The sequence below is a fragment of the Eptesicus fuscus genome, chromosome 5 (assembly GCF_027574615.1).
Source record: "Eptesicus fuscus isolate TK198812 chromosome 5, DD_ASM_mEF_20220401, whole genome shotgun sequence".
NCBI classification, from domain to species: Eukaryota; Metazoa; Chordata; class Mammalia; order Chiroptera; family Vespertilionidae; genus Eptesicus; species Eptesicus fuscus.
In genome coordinates, this window is record NC_072477.1 from 59,406,056 (window position 1) to 59,424,059 (window position 18,004).

The window sequence follows — 18,004 nt, forward strand, 5'->3', positions numbered from 1 at the left end:
CGAGCCATGCAAAACAAGTGCTTTAAAACTATCCAAATATTTCTTTCCCTTTAATGGTACAACTTTCGGAATAGATATTTCTGTAATATCTTCAGATGGTGCATCCCTATACCCAGTAAATCTATTATTTTTCCTCTGTGAAGAGAGGGAACAAGGTTTTCCTCGCTGTGGCGAATTGCAGAAATGGCCAGACCTTTTTCCTACCCCTGAATGCATGCCCCCTTGCAGCGTGATATTGTGGTTCTTCTCAGTAAGAGGCAGAGACTCTTTCTCTTCCTTGAATTTGACCTTGGCCACATGACTGACTTTGGTCATTGGGAAGCATTGATGCATTGAGGCTTTTGGAAGTTTGGTGCTCTTAGGAACCCTGTGGCCACTACCATGTGAATGATCTGGGATAACCTGTTGGATGATGACACATGTGATCAAGTCATCGCCATTGTCCTTGCAGACACCGCACTAACTACGAGACACGTGAGGCCAGCTTAGACCATGTAGCCCCAGTTGCCTGCAGAGACCAGCTGTATTGGCTTAGACCGGAATCAAGCCCTGGCTGACCCACAGTTTCTTGAGAAATAAGAGAAGTTTGTTTGTTGTTTTAAATCACTAAATTTTAGCTGGTTTATGAGGTAGCAAAATTAACTTACATACCCACAAACACAGAAAATTGGTAGCAATTTTCTGCTGTGAATCAAAAGGAAGTGCAGGTACAAATGGGAAAAATCTCCTGAGGGATAGACATATACACAGAGAGGAAAATTTGAATATTTCTTCTATAGTCCAACAAAAAATAATCAAACAAAAAATATAATACCAGTGTTATGTGACAATTTTCTCACCTATGTGGTGCAGCTGCAGTCCCCACGACCTGATTGTGAAGAAATGGGTCTCTTGGTCACTGGAGAATTTCCAAAATCACAGAGCACTGAGCATAGAGATCATCTAGTCGGCATGTGCCAGTGGTGGGGAGGAATCAGATGGCAATTAAGACAGAACTAGTCTAGGTCAGCTGTGAACCAGAAAAGACCCAGACAACCAGTGTGATGGAAGAGCTCCAATCCCAGGAGTGCCACACTGTCCTTTGATAGTTCAAAAAAAACCACACGGGGGACCAGAGAGGAAGGATATAGCCCAGTGATGTCGAACCTATGTGCATAGCCATTTCTGATGACACGCGGCCGCTGAGGCGGCCGCATGCCGAGGATGAAACATTTGCTGCTCCTGAGGATGAAACATTTGCAAAATGATGTTTTTTCCTCAAAGTGACACACTACCCGAGTTATGCTCAGTTTTTTGGTGAAGTTTGACACACCAAGCTCAAAAGGTTGCCCATCACTGATATAGCCTTTACTACTTACACCTGGAGAAGACCCCACGGCAGGAACGTTTCCGCCCTCGGCCAGGGTTAGGCAGGGGCTTACCTAGTAGAGGAGAGGGGGCGGGTGCCATGCTTGCAACGGCTTGCGTGCAGGCCGAGGACAAGCAGAGAGTCTGGTGAGACTCGTAGGCTGTCAAGGACAAGGCACCTGAGTATGTGCTGCTCTGCTCCTTGTGGCCGCTGGCCAGGTGGACACCGTTCAACTGACTGGAAGGGGGAATCGGGCTTTGTCCTCGCGTGACCCCACAACCAGGTGGTCATGAGTCAGAAATAATACCAAAAGAGAGGCAGAGCAAAAGCTCGGTGCTGCGTGGCACTGGGTGTGTGGGGTGTACGTCTCTGGCACTGCCGTTTGTGGGCATCTGTATGTGACTTCTCACGGCCTTTCAGTGATACCTCCAGAAAACTGTCTCTGAACATTTTCAAACAAACGCTCATAAATAATTTTGACCCCTGTGAGGAGTCTTATTTGCAATGATGTAACATCATGCAAGGGATTCCCATTTTCAGATGCACTAGGTTCTTAGAGTGAATAGAGAATGTTGTGTGAATATTTAAAAACCTGACATTTCGTATCTGCTAATGCTTTAGCTAGTCTTGATAAAAACATTTTATCTTTGACAATGAAAAACCCCCAATTAGGATTTATCACAAGATGCATAACTTTTAGTACAGAGCAGTGATTTTTGGCTTATCTCAAAATGTAAGGCTTTCAGAAATGTAAATTTTTTCTGGGCTAAGATATCTGATGAATCCCCTGATGGTGGGATATAAATGTATATTTCAGTTTTACTTTTTAAAAAGGGTATTTTGTCTTCTGGGACTGTATTTATTATATTAGATGTTTTTCTGTTGATAGAGCCATCATGATTTTTTATCCAATATTTGAGATGCATGCCGGCTTTTTACAAGCAACTTATTCAGCCAATTGACTTGGCATTTGGAAAGGTCATTTGTCTCTGTTGCTGTTCTCTATTGCATACATGTAACCATTATTTTATAAATTTGACTTGGAGAATATTAGTGTTGTACAGAGATATTTACTTGGATTTTTGTTTAAAGAGACAGTTATTGGAGGAAAGAGAAGAATATATAAGCAAATTGCAGGTGGAACTTGTAGAAAAGTACCAAGATACCCTTATTACAGAAAAAACAACAACAAGTGGCCAAAAGAACAGGAAAGTGATATTGAACAGCAGGTTAAAATGAAGTGATGTTAGCCAAAGCACACAGATAAGGAACAGAAAGAGGTGTGGGTTAAAATTTCTTTCTAGTCACCGTGTTTGAAAAATGTAGTATTAACTGTTGAGAGAGAATTCTTCCTGAACAGACATGTAACTTTTCATTGCCAAGTACATAATCACTCATTATACTTTTCAGAATTGGGCTATTAGTAGCTTAGACCAATTTTATTTTAAAAAACTAGAGGCCCAGTGCATGAAATTTGTGCACTGGGGAGGGGGGGGAGTGTCTATCAGCCCAGCCTGCACCCTCTCCAATCTGGGACCCCTCGGGGGATGTCTGACTGCCGGTTTAGGCCCAATCCCACAGGGGTGTACTTCTCTGGAACTGCAGTTTGTGGGCATCTGTATGCAGTGATTTTTGGCTTATCTCAAAATGTAAGGCTTTCAGAAATGTAAAGGGGATTGGGCCTAAACTGGCAGTCGGACATCCCTCTCACAATCCAGAACTGCTGGCTCCCAGCCGCTCACCTGCCTGCCAGCCTGATCACCCCCTCACCACTCTCCTGCCAGCCTGATCAATGCCTAACTACTCCCCTGCCGGCCCGATCGCCCCCAACTGCCCTCCCCTGCAGGCCAGATCCCCCCCCCCCAACTGCCTTCCCCTGCCGGCCTGGTCACCCTCAACTGCCCTCCCCTGCCAACCCGGTCCCCCCCAACTGCCCTCCCCTGCCGGCCTGGTCACCCCCAACTGCCTTCCCCTGCTGGCCATCTTTGACCACATGGGGGTGGCCATCTTTTACCACATGGGGCGGCCATCTTGTGTGAGGGCATGAGAGTCAATTAGCATATTACCTCTTTATTATATAGGATTACCTCCCATACTCCTCCCCGCCCCCCCATATTGATTCTTCAACCCAATTTTGGATATAATTTTTTTAGGGCACTTTTTTATTCTTTAAAATGAAACCATGACCTACTTTCATATTGTGAAATGATTCTAAGTTTAAGACCAATCTATAATCCTATATAATAAAAGGCTAATATGCAAATTGTCCCCTGGGGAGTTTGACCGGGAGTTCGATCACTCGCTATGACGTGCGCTGACCATCAGGGGGTGGCATGAAACATGGTGGGCAACCAGCGGTGGCGGGGCGCTGAGGGAGGCTGGGAGGCAGGGAACCTGATTTGCCCTGATCACTGACCAGGCCTAGGGACCCTACCTGTGCACGAATTTTGTGCACCGGGCCTCTAGTTCTATATAATAAAGAGGTAATATGCAAATTGACCATCACTCCAACACACAAGATGGCTGCCCCCATGTGGTCAAAGATGGCCGCCCCCACGTGGACAGAAGATGGCTGCCACAAGATGATCAGCAGGGGAGGGCAGTTGGGGGCAACCAGGTCTGCAGGGGAGGGCAGTTAGGGGTGACCAGGTCAGCAGAGGAGGGCAGTTGGGAGTGACCAGGCCTGCAGAGGAGGGCAGTTAGTGGCGACCATGCTGGCAGGGGAGGGCAGTTAGGGGCAACCAGGCCTGCAGGGGAGGACAGTTGGGGGCGACCAGGCTGGCAGGGGAGGGAAGTTAGGGGTGACCAGGCTGGCAAGGGAGGGAAGTTAGGGGTGACCAGGTCAGCAGGGGAGGGCAGTTGGGGGCAACCAGGCCTGCAGGGGAGGGTAGTTGGGGGGACCAGGCCGGCAGGGGAGGGCAGTTGGGGGGGACCAGGCCAGCAGGGGAGGGCAGTTGGGGGCTACCAGGCCTGCAGGGGAGGGCAGTTGGGGGGGACCAGGCCAGCAGCGGAGGGCAGTTGGGGGCTACCAGGCCTGCAGGGGAGGACAGTTAGGGGCGACCAGGCCTGCAGGGGAGGGCAGTTGGGGGCAATCGGGCCGGCAGGGGAGCAGTTAGACATCGATCAGGATGGCAAGGGAGTGGTTAGGTGGTGATCAGGCTGGCAGGTGAGTGGTTGAGAGCCAGCAGTCCTGGGTTATGAGAGGGATGTCCGACTGCCCGTTTAGGCCCGATGGGATCGGGCCTAAACGGGCAGTCGGACATCCCTCGAAGGGTCCCAGATTGGAGAGGGTGCAGGCTGGGCTGAGGGACACCTCCCCTACCCCCCCACCCCCGTGCACGAATTTCGTGCACCGGGCCTCTAGTTTAATATAACAAAGAAAATTCTCATGTGTTCTAGTGAATAAAATTAGGCTTATTAATTAGACATGCAGAGTGCTTGCTTTGTGGAAAGCCTTGTGTTGATAGGAAACACATATTAAGAGCAAAAATTTTTCCCTTCCCTTCCCCTTCCCTCTCCTTCCCTCCCTTCTTCCCCCTCCCATCTCCTCTCCTTCTCCCTCCCTCCCTCCCTCTTCCTCAATCCCTCTTTTTTATTTCTCCCCCTATTCCTTTCTTCCTATCATGTCATCTTGGTATTGGCAATGCCAAAGGCTCCAGCAGGTTGCATCTTGAGAGCAAGAAAGCCTGACCTTACACGACAGACTTAAATTTTCCATGTGATTTATGTCACGTAGATAAGGTCAAAGAGTAATTTTCAGGAATTACTTGAGAACATATTTCCACAGACTTCATTTCCAAACCTCATGTAATTATCACAACAATGTCTAGATGGTTTTCAAACACAGCTGTGGCTGCCTTTTTGGCTATCTATTCTAGTTTTCACTAATAATGATTTGAATATTTTTCTTTTGAAAACAGATGAAAGAAGAACTTTTTCAACAGATTGAAAAGGAGTGGCAGGCTAAGCTGGCTCAAACTGTAAAGGCAATGAAAAAGACAACCTCTGACTGTTACAGCCAGACGGACCAGGTAGCCGCCAAAGATGCTGTTTCCCAGAAAGAGATGGCAATGGTGACAGAAGGACAGGAGCAGGGGGCCCAGCAGGATCCAGAGCAGGAAAAGGACAGAGCTATCAAGGCAGCCCTGAAGAAACTCGAGGTTGAATTGGAACTCAAATATTGTGAAAACGTTGCCAAACAGGTAATAGGTTTATTTTAGTAAAATTATTGGAACTGCTTGTCTATTAGCAAAAGCCTATAAAATGCTATCATCGCACTGCTTCATAACTTTATACTTTAAAATGTTTGTGCATTCTAGGGTAGAGGACTCCTATGCGGCTCCTAAAATTGTCCTCATTATGTTTCTGTTATAAAAACTGTTACCCCCTCAACGTTTCTGTATATTCTTTCCATTGACAAAATGTTTGCTCCTCTGAGGTTACTCTGAGCATTCAAAAAGCTGAGGTTAAAGACGGTGGCTTTACAGCTGAATTAAACACCATTTAATTATGAACCTTTCCTGTCTAACTGTATAGAAAACATTCCACCAACGTGGCTGTAGATAAGCAAACGTAAAGCGAAAGGTCTTTGACGGTGTTTGTGTTGAGACTTGTGAGGTTGAATAAGCAGGGACATGGTCTGTAAATCCCATCTTCTGCCCCCAAAATGGTGCCCTTACCTCCCCCGGGACACGCCCAGAAAGCTGTTTCACTTTTAACTGGGGCTTGTCACTTCATTTCCGAGAGCTGTCACACCAAGGAAAGCACAGCTCTGTGTGCACAGAGTGAAGACGAGCAGTTTGTTTTATCAATTGCAGCACTTCTTGAATTTTTTGGTCTCGGGCTACCTTTACATAAGAAATTTTTCAAAAACATCTTTTCTAGCACGTATTCCATCGGCTGTGAGAGCAGTGACACCACCACATAACGTGTTGCCCGGAGAACGACACCGTTTCAACGTGAGAGAACAAGAGTAGAAAAGATGGAGAATGTCTGACTATTGTTTTGAAAATGGTTTTGACCTCACAGACCACGTGATAGGGTTTCTAGACCTTAGAAGTTCCTGGAACCTTTATATAATATTTATTGTGTATTTATTATTTAAAACTATTATTAAAAGTCTTAAGATAATAACCTGAAGTAACATTTTGAAAAACATACTCAGCTTTTGCTAAATACTTGAAAATTCTGCCTACTCGTTAAATTGTTCTACATGATGTTGCAGGGCATCCTTAAAGTCTGGAAACATAGGCAAATGCATGTAATGGTATCAAGGATATCTTCCGTCAGTTAAAATAATTTTCTGAAATGTTTACCGTAAGACTTGAACAGAGCAAGAAAATACTCTGTCAACAAAGAGACATGTTTAAGGGTTCAGTTATAGATCAAGCTCAAGTATAGCTCTTGTGAAGAAAAGCAAATAGCGTAGTATAGTAGAAAGGGAATTGCATACGAACTTTTTAAGGAATATAAATTTCTATAGGTACTTTATCTTTTCCCCATATTTTTAACTCTTTGGAATTTACCTGTAACTGTATATGACATTTTAGTGAGGAATACAGCCTCTTATATCAGCTGCACTTTTCTCTGTGTGTGTGGATATACTGTATGTATGTGTGTATCTGTATTTCAAAACGAGAATAAGGAATTACTATTTAATAAATGATCTTGTAATAGATTTATAAGCAGATTAGCCTTATAATTCATCAAGTCTTAGATTTTTGCCTGAATTGATGTACTACCCTTATTCTTTAGTCACAAACTCATTCTTGACTGCAGGAAAATATGCCATGTATAAGGCTCTAAACTGTATTGGTGCTTGTATGCATGCATGCGTGTGTGTGTGTGTGTGTGTGTGTGTGTGTGTGTGTGTGTGTGTGTGTGTGTGTATAGGGCGTGAGGACTGAGAAGGGGGTAGGTGTACTGATTGTACAGCAGCTAGCACCAAGCAGCCCTTCTGTCTGTCTTCTCCTTTTCCCAAGATAGGGAAATGGCAATTGGTACTTTGTACAGAGCTTTCTAAAATAGTACTGGCCATCAAACATTTATAGGCCCTCACTTCCTGTTGTGGCATTTGCATGGGACAGTACGGGAAGTTTAGAACAGGTGTATTAGACTCCACTGTTTGGGGTAAGGGGAGGTACTTGAAGTCAGTTATAACTGTGATGTAGTACAATGCAGCGTAACATACACATGCCATCACAGTTGCTATTTGCAAATGGCGTCCTTTTGAAATTTTATACCCCCCTTTACCTCTTTCTCTTGCAATATCCTCCAGGTAGAAACAGCTGTGCAAAATGCTCGCCATCGATGGCTGGAAGAACTGCCTGAGCTTGCAGAGTATAAAGCACGTGTCAGAGCGGAACAGAAGAGGTGGGAAGAACAGCAAGAGGTCTTTGTGGCCAAACGGGTAAGAACTCTCCCGGGAAAGGCCCCTCCTGCCCTCTTCTCTCATCTCAGTCCTGGAAATTGGTGCCGACTCACAGGGTTGTTGGAGGGTTAAATGTGATGATGCATGTTAAGTATTAGCTCAGAGTCTGGCCGGTGGTCCCTGTTCTCATTGTCATCAAGTTGCTCAGGGAGAGAGAATGTATTTAGGAACTCTTGAAACTCACAGAATCAGGAAGACAACCTTACCTGTGAAACTCAGTTGCACTCTGTCTTGCCAGATCTTTAGGAGAAATTGAGGACAGGTGTTTATCTGTTTACTAGCTATTCAGTGTCCTTTCACCTGCTTAAGGATTGTTTTTTGTTCTGTGTCAGTAGTCTTCTTATAACATACTAGAGGCTTGGTGCACGAGATTTGTGCACTGGTGGGGGGCGAGTCCCTTAGCCCGGCCTGTGCCCTCTCGTAGTCCGAGAGCCCTCGGGGGATGGCCAATGAGGGGAGCGGGCCTAAGCTGCAGTTGGACATCCTTAGCACTGCCCCAGAGGTGGGAGAGGCTCCCACCATGGCCGCTGCGCTTGCCAGCTGTCAGCCCAGCTTGTGGGTGGCAGCGTATTGACCACCAAGGGGCAGCTCCTGTGTTGAGCGTCTGCCCCCTGGTAGTCAGTGCTTATCATAGCGACCGGTCTTTCTGTCCTTGTTTGGTCGATTTTCATATTACCCTTTTATTATATAGGGTTCTCCTTGGTAAATAGTCAATCCAACTCTCCTTTTCAGAGATCTCATGTTCCGTCACTGTAATTATTTGTATTCTCCCAGCTTAGTTTCATAGTGTAAATCAATTCTCATCAAAATGCCATTAAACTGAACATAGTCTTGAAATTTGACCCTATGATTCTAAAATTTATTGGAAAACTAAAAGGACCAGATATATTTTTTTTAATGTTCTAGAAAAGAAGTAGTAGTCCAACCCCAACACAGAATGTATTGGAAAGCAATAATTCTGATAGTAGAGAGTCACAAATATAACATTCTTTTTCATTCAGTAAAATACAGACTTCAGAGTTAGGCCCAACTGTGAATAAAACATCAGTAAATTATTTCAAAAACAACAGAATGATAAATAATATTATAATAAACACTCTTCTGACAGCCAGATAACACTTGGGAAAAGTTAAGTTTACCTACACCCTGCATTGCCATAAAATCTAGGTTGATTAAAGAGTTTTGTTTTTTTATTTTCCATTGATTTTTAAAAATTTATATTTATTGTTGAAAGTATTATAGATGTCTCCTATTTTTCCCCATTGACCCCTCCACTCCATACCTGTTACCCCCCCATGCCTTCCATTGATTTTTAGAGAGAGTAGACGAGAGGGAGAGAGAGAGAGAGAGGAAGAGAGGAAGAAAGAGAGAGGAACATCGATGTGAGGGAGACACATAGATTGATTGTTTCCTGCACACACCCCAACTGGGAGCAGGTATGAAACCTGCAACTCAGGTACGTTGCCTTTACTGGGAATGGAACCTGTGACCCTTTGGTTTTCGGGCTGACACTCTAACCACTGAGAAATGTCAGCCAGGGGTAAGGAGTTATTTTTTAAAATTAAATCAGATATTTCAGATATGTATCATAATAAAATTTGAGGCAACAGACTCAGTAGCAAAGACAAATAGGATAAAATATGTACAAACCTTTAAAACATTTTTACTTGTAATAAAAAATAACAAAAGAAGATGATAAAAATAAGGAAAATAAATGAATCAAACAGGAGGAACATTATTACTAGTATATGTTAAGAAAACAAGCATCCATGAATAAGTCTGCCAAAGATATCCTATATAATAAAGAGGTAATATGCAAATTGACCATCATTCCAACACACAAGATGGCCACCCCCATGTGGACACAAGATGGCCGCCACAAGATGGCCATCAGGGGAGGACAGTTGGGAGGGACCAGGCCTGAAAGACAGGGCAGTTGTGGGGGGACCAGCCCTGCAGGGGAGCACAGTTAGAGGCGACCAGGCCAGCAGGAGAGGGCAGTTAGGGGTGACCAGGCCGGCAGGGGAGGGCAGTTAGGGGTGACCAGGCCGGCAGGGGAGGGCAGTTAGGGGCAATTGGGATGGCAAGAGAGGGCAGTTAGAGGTGACCAGGCTAGTAAGGGAGGGAAGTTAGGGGCGACCGGGCCAGCAGGGGAGGGCAGTTAGGAGTGACCAGGCCATCAGGGGAGGGCAGTTAGGGGCCATCGGGCCAGCAGGGGAGCAGTTAGGCGTCAATCAGTCTGGTAGGGGGTGATCAGGCTGACAGGCAGAAGCGGTTAGGGGCAATCAGGCTGGTAGGCAGGCGAGCGGTTGGGAGCCAGCAGTTCTGCATCGTGAGAGGGATGTCCGACTGCTTAAGTGGGCAGTCGGACATCTCTTGAGGGGTCTCAGATTGGAGAGGGTGCAGGCTGGGCTGAGGGACCCCCCTGCCCCCATTCACGAATTTTGTGTACCGGGCCTCTAGTGAACAAATAATCTTCATGAGAATTCCAAACAGCAAAAACCAATGGAAAAACATACATACCTACCAGATTGGAGACATGCAAACTAAGCCAAACTTCAGGTGCCATTTTGTGCCAAATGTATAGATCCTCTCTTCTTAGCTGTAATACACAGAACATCATGGATTGTAGTATCAAGCATGTGCTACTGTCCCAATGTCACAACCACTTTTTGGATAATAATGTGCATGACAGACATTATAAATGATTCATACATTGTATTTGTGATCTTATTCCACAAATTACTTAAAGAAATAATCCAACATAAATAAAAGTGTTTTAATCTATCTTTAAGTCATGTGGCAGTACCTGGGTGTTTATTACATTATTCTCTATACTTTTTAGTTTGTTGAAATAGTTCAAAAGGAAATTTAGGAGGCAGAGAGAAAAAGGAAATGATAGGATGTTATGCATATGTGTCTCATAGCTGAAGAGTAATAAAGTTGGGTAGAATATAGAAAATAGAAAAGAGATCATTCCTTAAGAACACAGAGCCCTGCCCATATGTGAATGCAGAAATATAGAGACTAGAGGACAGTGTGTTGCTTCTCAAACTTGAGCAGGCACAAGAGTCACCTCGAGGGTTTGTTAAAGCAGATTCCTGGGCTTTTCTCCTGGAAATCTGATTTGGAGGTTTTCAAGTGAGTCCTGAGAATTTGCATTTCAGACAGGCTCCCCGCTGACGTGACACTGCTGGTCTTTGGACCACACGTGGGTGGGAGTTGCACGATTGAGATACTTATTCAGCCACAGAACAATGTTAGCCTGTTGGGCATCCATCCTCAAACCACAGGAGGCAGGCAAGGTCCAGTTTCCTAGCACTGGCTAGAGAGGCAAGTTTTTGCAGGATTAGAGTGTTCATCAAGTGTGTGGAAATTTAAAGCCATTTCCCAGAGTCGAGAAGAAGTCAGGTTGGTTTGGCGGTCCCCACACTTTGCTGCACGTTGGAAAACCTTGAGGATTTTAAAAAAATATATTGTTGTCTGGCTCCCACTCCCACACTTTATGTTCTACTTGGTATGGGGTGTGGCTTGGGCATCGGGATTTTTAGAAGGTGCTTAGGTGACTCAAATATGCAGCAAAATTGGGAACCACTGAGTCAACAAATGCTGTCCGATGCTCCTTGTAAAACTTCATGTGAGAGGATGTGTGCTTTTAGTGAGCTTGGGCTGGCTATCCACATTCCGTAGGATCCACTACCTCTGCCTGCCACCTGGCAGTGATTTCCAGGCATCCATTGTGACATGACCTGTTTTCTCTAAAGCATTCTTTAAACATGTTTCATATACAACTGAACCATTCTGCTGGTAGCAAAAGAATTTTACTGTGAATTCTTTGTGGGTTCCTTTTAGTAAAGTAATTCAAATGCAATTACCTCAAATTTTTAAATTATTATATGCAACTATTTAAGAGCACATACAATTGAATAAAGATATATAACGTGTTTATAAATCTGTATAGGTGAAGATATTTGCTATCCTATCTAAAAAAGAGGGAATATGCCCCAACCGGGTTGGCTTAATGGATAGAGCGTCGGCCTGCGGATTGAAGGGTCCCAGGTTCAATTCCTTTCAAGGGCATGTACCTTGGTTGCGGGCACATACCCAGTAGGGGGTGTGCATGAGGCAGCTGATCGATGTTTCTCTCTCATCGATGTTTCTAATTCTCTCCCTTTCCTTTCCTTTCCTCTCTGTAAAAAAATCAATAAAATATATTTTAAAAAAATAAAAAGAGAGAATATGCTAATTGACCCTCACACTGTCACAAAGGTGGCGACACCCATAGCCAATAAGGAAGGAATATGCTAATTGACTGCCACACCATCAAAGATGGCTGCACCCACAACCACAAGATGGCGGCACCCAGTCCCCTTAGCCACACTGGGGCGGCAGGCGTGTGGCAAGGCACGCGGCAAGGCCTGGGGGTAGGCCCGGCTGCTCCGCGTGCCTGCCTCCAGAGTCCCCCAGCTCCCTCAACCCCCAGCCACCCATGGCCGGCCCGAGGCACAGGCAGGCCTCGGATGGCAGCTGCCCAGCTGCCCAGGGCCGCTCGAGGAGCAGGCAAGCCTTGGATGGTGGCTGCCCAGCCGCTCAGGGCCGCCCGAGGTTCAGGTAACCAGGGCCAGCCGAGGCTTGAGCTGCCGGCAGTGGCAGCATCAGAGGTGTGATGGGGAGTCGCCTTCCCCTGATCGCCAGGTCACCTCCCACCCCTGAGGGTTCCCGGATTGTGAGAGGGGGCAGGCCGGGCTGATGGACCCCGTCCAGTGCATGAATTTTCATGCATTGGGCCTCTAGTAATTACATAATAGAAAATTTAGTAAGCAGATAGCCTATCTCAGCATAAGGAGCAAAAATGTAGTATTAATCAATCTAGGCCAAGCCTTTGGAGATGCCCAATTCTTTTAACACTTTGTATTCTAATAACTTTTTGGAGTCACTCAGTGGATATTAGAACTAAAAAGGATTCAAGGTTATTATCCAGTTTGCTCATTATATAGATGAAGACACCAAATGCTAAAGAGATTGACTTTTCCAAGTTCAAGAAGCCAAAAGCAACAATAACTACATAACATTATTGAGCCCTTATTATTTGCCACACTCTGGGCTAAGTGCTTCAAATGGATTATCTCTGTCATTTAATCCTAAAATAACTCTTTCATGTAGGCATGGCAATTATCCCCATTTTATTTATTTGTTTATTTATCTATCTATCTATTTATTTATTTTTATTTATTTTGTAATCCTCACCCAAGAAACATCGATTGGTTGCCTCCCATATATGCCCTGACTGGGAATCGAAGCCACAACCTTTTGGTGTATGGAATCACACTCCAACCAACTGAGCAACCTGGCCAAGGCTATCCCGATTTTATTGCTGAGGAAACTGAGGCTCCAAGAAGTTGAGGAATGGGGCTGAGGTCCCAAAGCTAATTCCTGAGATCCCGCAGCAGTTGGCCTCCAGAGCCCCTCTGATAAGCACTCTACTGTACTAGGCAGGGTTAGAGCTAGAGCCCAGGTGTTTTGATTCCCTGTTGCTTTTTGGTTACATACTCTATTTTCTGTGATCTACTATTTCTGTTCTGTTATAAAAGAAAATTAACCATAGGGGGGAAAAATAACCTTTTCTGTTTGCTATTGTCATTTAATGAACTGCATTACCACTAAAATTGCATTCAAATACAATTATGTTTGTCAGCAAGTAATTATGCAGGTATGTGTTATATTCCTAAATAACAGTAAGATTTCCTTATGAGGCTGCTTTTGCTTTATGTAAATGATGCTTAATTTGTTTTGGGGGTTTAGATAAAATTTGAGACTGCATCTGTATAAAACAAGTGATATGGAATTTTTCCTAAAATTAGTTTTGAGTAAATAATTACAAATGCATATTTTTGGTCAGTTTAAAGTTCTAATTCTTCATAAAGAAACTGTGCTTTGTTTTTTGTTAATCCTCACCGGAGGACACTTTTCCATTGATTTATATATATATATATTTATATAGATATATATATATATATATATATTGATTTCAGAGAGAGGAAGGGAGAGGGAAGATAGAAACATCAATTTTGAGAGAGAATCATTGATTGATTGGCCGCCTCCTGCATGCTCCACACTGGGGATTGAGCCTGAATCCTGGGCATGTGCCCCGACTGGGAATTGAACCGTGACCCCTGGTTCATAGGTTGATGCTCAACCACTGGGCTCCATTGATTATTTAGAGAGCGTGAAAGGTAAGGGAGGAGAGGGAGAGAGGAAGAGAGAGAGAGAGAGAGAGAGAGAGAGAGAGAGAGAGAGAGAGAGAGAAACATGATGTAAGAGAGACACATCAATTGGCTGCCTCCTGCAAGCACCCAGACCAGGGCCGGAAACTGAACCTGAAACCCAGGTACGTGCCCTAGACCAGGAATCAAACCCCTGACCCTGTGGTGTGCAGGCCAACAATCTAACTTCTGAGCTGTGCCAGCCAGGGCAGATATTTTGTTTTTTAAATAACATAAGATAAAATGTTAGGTGACTTAAAATGAAGGAAAAGATCCTTAAGTATAGTGTAAGAATGTTTTAGGAATATTATCTAAATTCACTGTTTCCCCTTAATTTTGATTCTAAATCTCTTACTAAGTTCAGAGGTTAACTCAAATAATTACTTTAATTTTTTTATTAATGAGGAGAATCTTAAAGGTTTTTAAATGTACATTATGTCCTTTAGATATTGTTTGCTGTTTCTGAAGCTAAAGAGAAATGGAAAAGCGAGCTTGAAAATACGAAGAAAAATGTAACACCTGGAAAGGAATTGGAGGAGAAGATTCATTCTCTTCAGAGAGAGCTGGAACTGAAGGACGAGGAAGTCCCTGTGGTTGTCAGGGCCGAGTTGGCAAAGGCCCGGAGTGAATGGAACAAAGAAAAGCAAGAAGAAATCCACAGAATTCAAGAACAAAATGAGCAAGATTACAGACAATTTTTAGATGATCATCGAAATAAAATTAATGAGGTGCTTGCAGCAGCTAAAGAAGATTTTCTGAAACAGAAAGCCGAACTGCTCCTCCAGAAGGAGACAGAATTGCAAACCTGTCTAGACCAGAGTCGCAGGGAGTGGACTGTGCAGGAAGCCAGGCGGGTCCAGCTGGAAATCTGTCAGTTCGAGGAGGACATTCTGACTGTCCTTGAACTTCTGCTAAAGGACACCCCGAAGGAGCAAGCCTCTGGTTTAGAGAACAAGCAACTCTCAGAACTCGTGTCGATGTGTTCTTCAAAGTGGGCGTCTGTGCGATATTTTGAAAAACTAAAGGCCTGCATTCAGAAAGCACTTCAAGATATGCTCTCCCTACTTACGGAAAATGCCAACTCAGAATGGGAAAAGGTATGTGCCCAGGAAGTGAAAAGAGCTGTTAAACATCAAGGATGATTGTAGAAGTTGCATACGGTATTTTTTCCTTTCATTTTACAGATGTAATACTTGTGTGTTTTTTAACCGGTGGTTTAAAAAACTTTTTGTAACAAATCCAAAGCATTGCATCCCTTTTTTTTTTTTTTTTTTGCCAAAATAACATTACTTCTTCATAGTGCCATAAATATGAGGCAGAGCTTTTAACCCCCAGACATCTTTTTTCCTAAAAAAATACATGCTATTCTTTGTAAGGGCCTGAGATTTCAGAAACTGAATAACTCTCATTCCTATTTTGTTTTTTCGGCATTGCCACTCCACGAAATATGTATCATATTAAAGCAGGGTTTCTTAAGAGCTTCTAAAGAGTTTAGAAACCTATTTCTTGCCCTCAAGGGATTTATATCTCATGTAGGCAAAAAAGTGCCAAACAAGTATAAAGAACATTGGTGTAGATACAAGCCAGTAGAGGTATGGCTTGCTCACACAAACTCGGAAGCCCAGTTTGGCTGGTGTACTGTGTACATGCATGTGTAATGAAATCATTGCATCCTTCTCATTGTGTAAGTACTTTCTGATACCAGCTTTGAGTTTGTGGAACAGTTGATAAAGTCAAAGTCTTGCTCCCTTATGATTGAAGAAATTTGGTATGGGTGAAAAATTCAGAATGATATTCTAGGCATTGTGATCAGCCAGTTTCAACATTTGTACTTAGAGGAAGAAAAAAAAAAAAAACCAGTATTATAAGGTTTGTCTGATAGAAGAGTTGAGATATGAGTTAATTCTGTCAGATAGCATGTTTAAATGTTTTCAAGGCAAGAATTGAGCATTTGGTATTAATACCTCCTGGAAAGAGTCATAAGCTAAGAAAGAAATCTGAATTCCAGTCCCATACGTGGGGATAACTAACTTATCATCTTGGGTAATCATATAGTATTGTTTGTCATCTGAAAAAGAAAGTACAAATCCCTTGGGTGCAGCTCAGCCTTTCTGCATCCCAGAGTTGTAGAACTGAAGAAAAATGAAAGATCAGTCCCACCCCACCCCATTTCACTCCTGTCATTTTTTTTTTTGTTTTTGTTTTTTCTTTTAAATAGGTTTTTATTGATTTTAGACAGAAAGGAAGGGAGAGGGAGAGAGAGTTAAAAACATTGATGAGAGATAAACATCAACATTGATTGGCTGTCTCCTGCATGCCCCCCACTGGGGTTTGAGCCTGCAACTTGGGGATGTCACTCTGACCAGGAATCAAACCAATGACTTCCTGGTGCATAGGTCAACACTAAACCACTGAGCAATACCAGCCAGGCTCCAGTTGATATTTTTTAATTCTTTTATTGTTATTACTAGAGGCCTGGTGCACGAAATTTGTGCACGGGGGGGGGGTGTCCCTCAGCCCAGCCTGCAACCTCTCCAATCTGGGACCCCTCAGGGGATGTCTGACTGCCGGTTTAGGCCCAGTCCCCCAGGAATCGGGCCTAAACTGGCAGTCAGACATCCCTCTCACAATCTGGGACTGCTGGCTCCTAACCGTTCACCTGCCTGCCTGCCTGCCTGCCTGCCTGATTGCCCCTAACTGCTTCTGTCTGCCAGCCTGATCACCCCCTAACCTCTCCCTTGCCGGCCTGATTAACACCTAACTTCTCCTCTGCCGGCCCAATCGCCCCCAACTTCCCTCCCCTGCCAGCCTGATTGCCCCCAACTGCCCTCCCCTGCTGGCCTGGTTCCCTCCCAACTGCCCTCTCCTGCCGGCCTGGTTGCTCCCAACTGCCCTTCCCTGCTGGCCTAATCTCGCCCCCAATGGCCCTCCCCTGCTGGCCTGATCTCGCCCCTAACTGCCCTTCCCTGCCGGCCTGATTGCCCCTAACTGCCTCTGCCTGCCTGAACCCCTAATTGCCCTCCTCTGCCAGCCAATTTGGTTCTGATTGGTCTGTTTCTATACCAGTCAGCGTCAAAAGCTCTGCCTCCTAGGCAGTCATTGGCTCCTCACTGTTGACCCAGATTTGGTTCTGATTGGTCGGTTACTATGCCAGTCAGTATCAAAAGCTCCGCCTCCTATGCAGCCATTGGCTCCTTGCAATTCACCCAGATTTGGATCTGATTGGTCAGTTTCTATGCCAGTCAGCATCTCCGCGCTTGATCAGAGAGGCGGGGCAGATCAGCAGCCACCCCAGGCTACTGGTGAGCTGCTGAATTGCTGACCTCTGGGAGAGAGAGAGAGGCTAATTACCCTGCTTCTCTATCCATGCTGTGTCACTTAGCCACAATTCCTGCTGGTTTTTACAGCCCAAAGTTACGGGGACTTCTCTTTCCGGCACTGGAACCCTGGGCTGACAGTTTTGATTTGGAGCTGTGACCCCTTGCTCCTCCCAGAAGGCCTTCTCAGCCAAGATATCCATCCCAATTGAAAACACGTATTGGATCAGCCCATTCTGTGCCTCTGTCCCATCTACCAGTCTCATTGTGGTTTCTTTAAATTTTCTAGTTGGAGGGCTTTCATTCAGTCTGATTTTAGGCATTTCTGAATGATGGTTGTTCTATATTTTAGTTGTAATTTTGTTGGGTTGTGGGAGGTGGCGAGTACCACGTTTATCTATGCCGCCATCTTCTCTGTAGCTCAAATCTGATATTTTAAATTACTGATTTCAAAAGATGTTATTACTTACTAGTTGCTTTCAATTTAAGAATAATTGGGTGAGACTCCTTCCCCCAAGAAAATGTAACACCTTTCTTCTACCATTAATATGAAATCAAACCCGGGGTCTTTTTATAGGGCTTATAATTGTGCAAACAGTGTAAGATCATTTGTATGACTCAATGTGGCTTACATGTCTCTGGAGAC

The 18,004-nt window shown here is 44.4% G+C and overlaps 1 protein-coding gene across 1 annotated transcript in view; it reads left to right on the forward strand.

Annotated features, from left to right (window-relative positions):
* The window catches only part of CEP152 (centrosomal protein 152), a 91,266-nt gene that overhangs the window by 56,701 nt on the left and 16,561 nt on the right, over positions 1-18,004 (forward strand). The window contains exons 18-20 of the mRNA XM_008143243.3: positions 5,269-5,550; positions 7,626-7,757; positions 14,488-15,138. Of these exons, the coding sequence (XP_008141465.2) occupies positions 5,269-5,550; positions 7,626-7,757; positions 14,488-15,138 (1,065 nt within the window). The remainder of the gene's footprint in view (positions 1-5,268; positions 5,551-7,625; positions 7,758-14,487; positions 15,139-18,004) is intronic.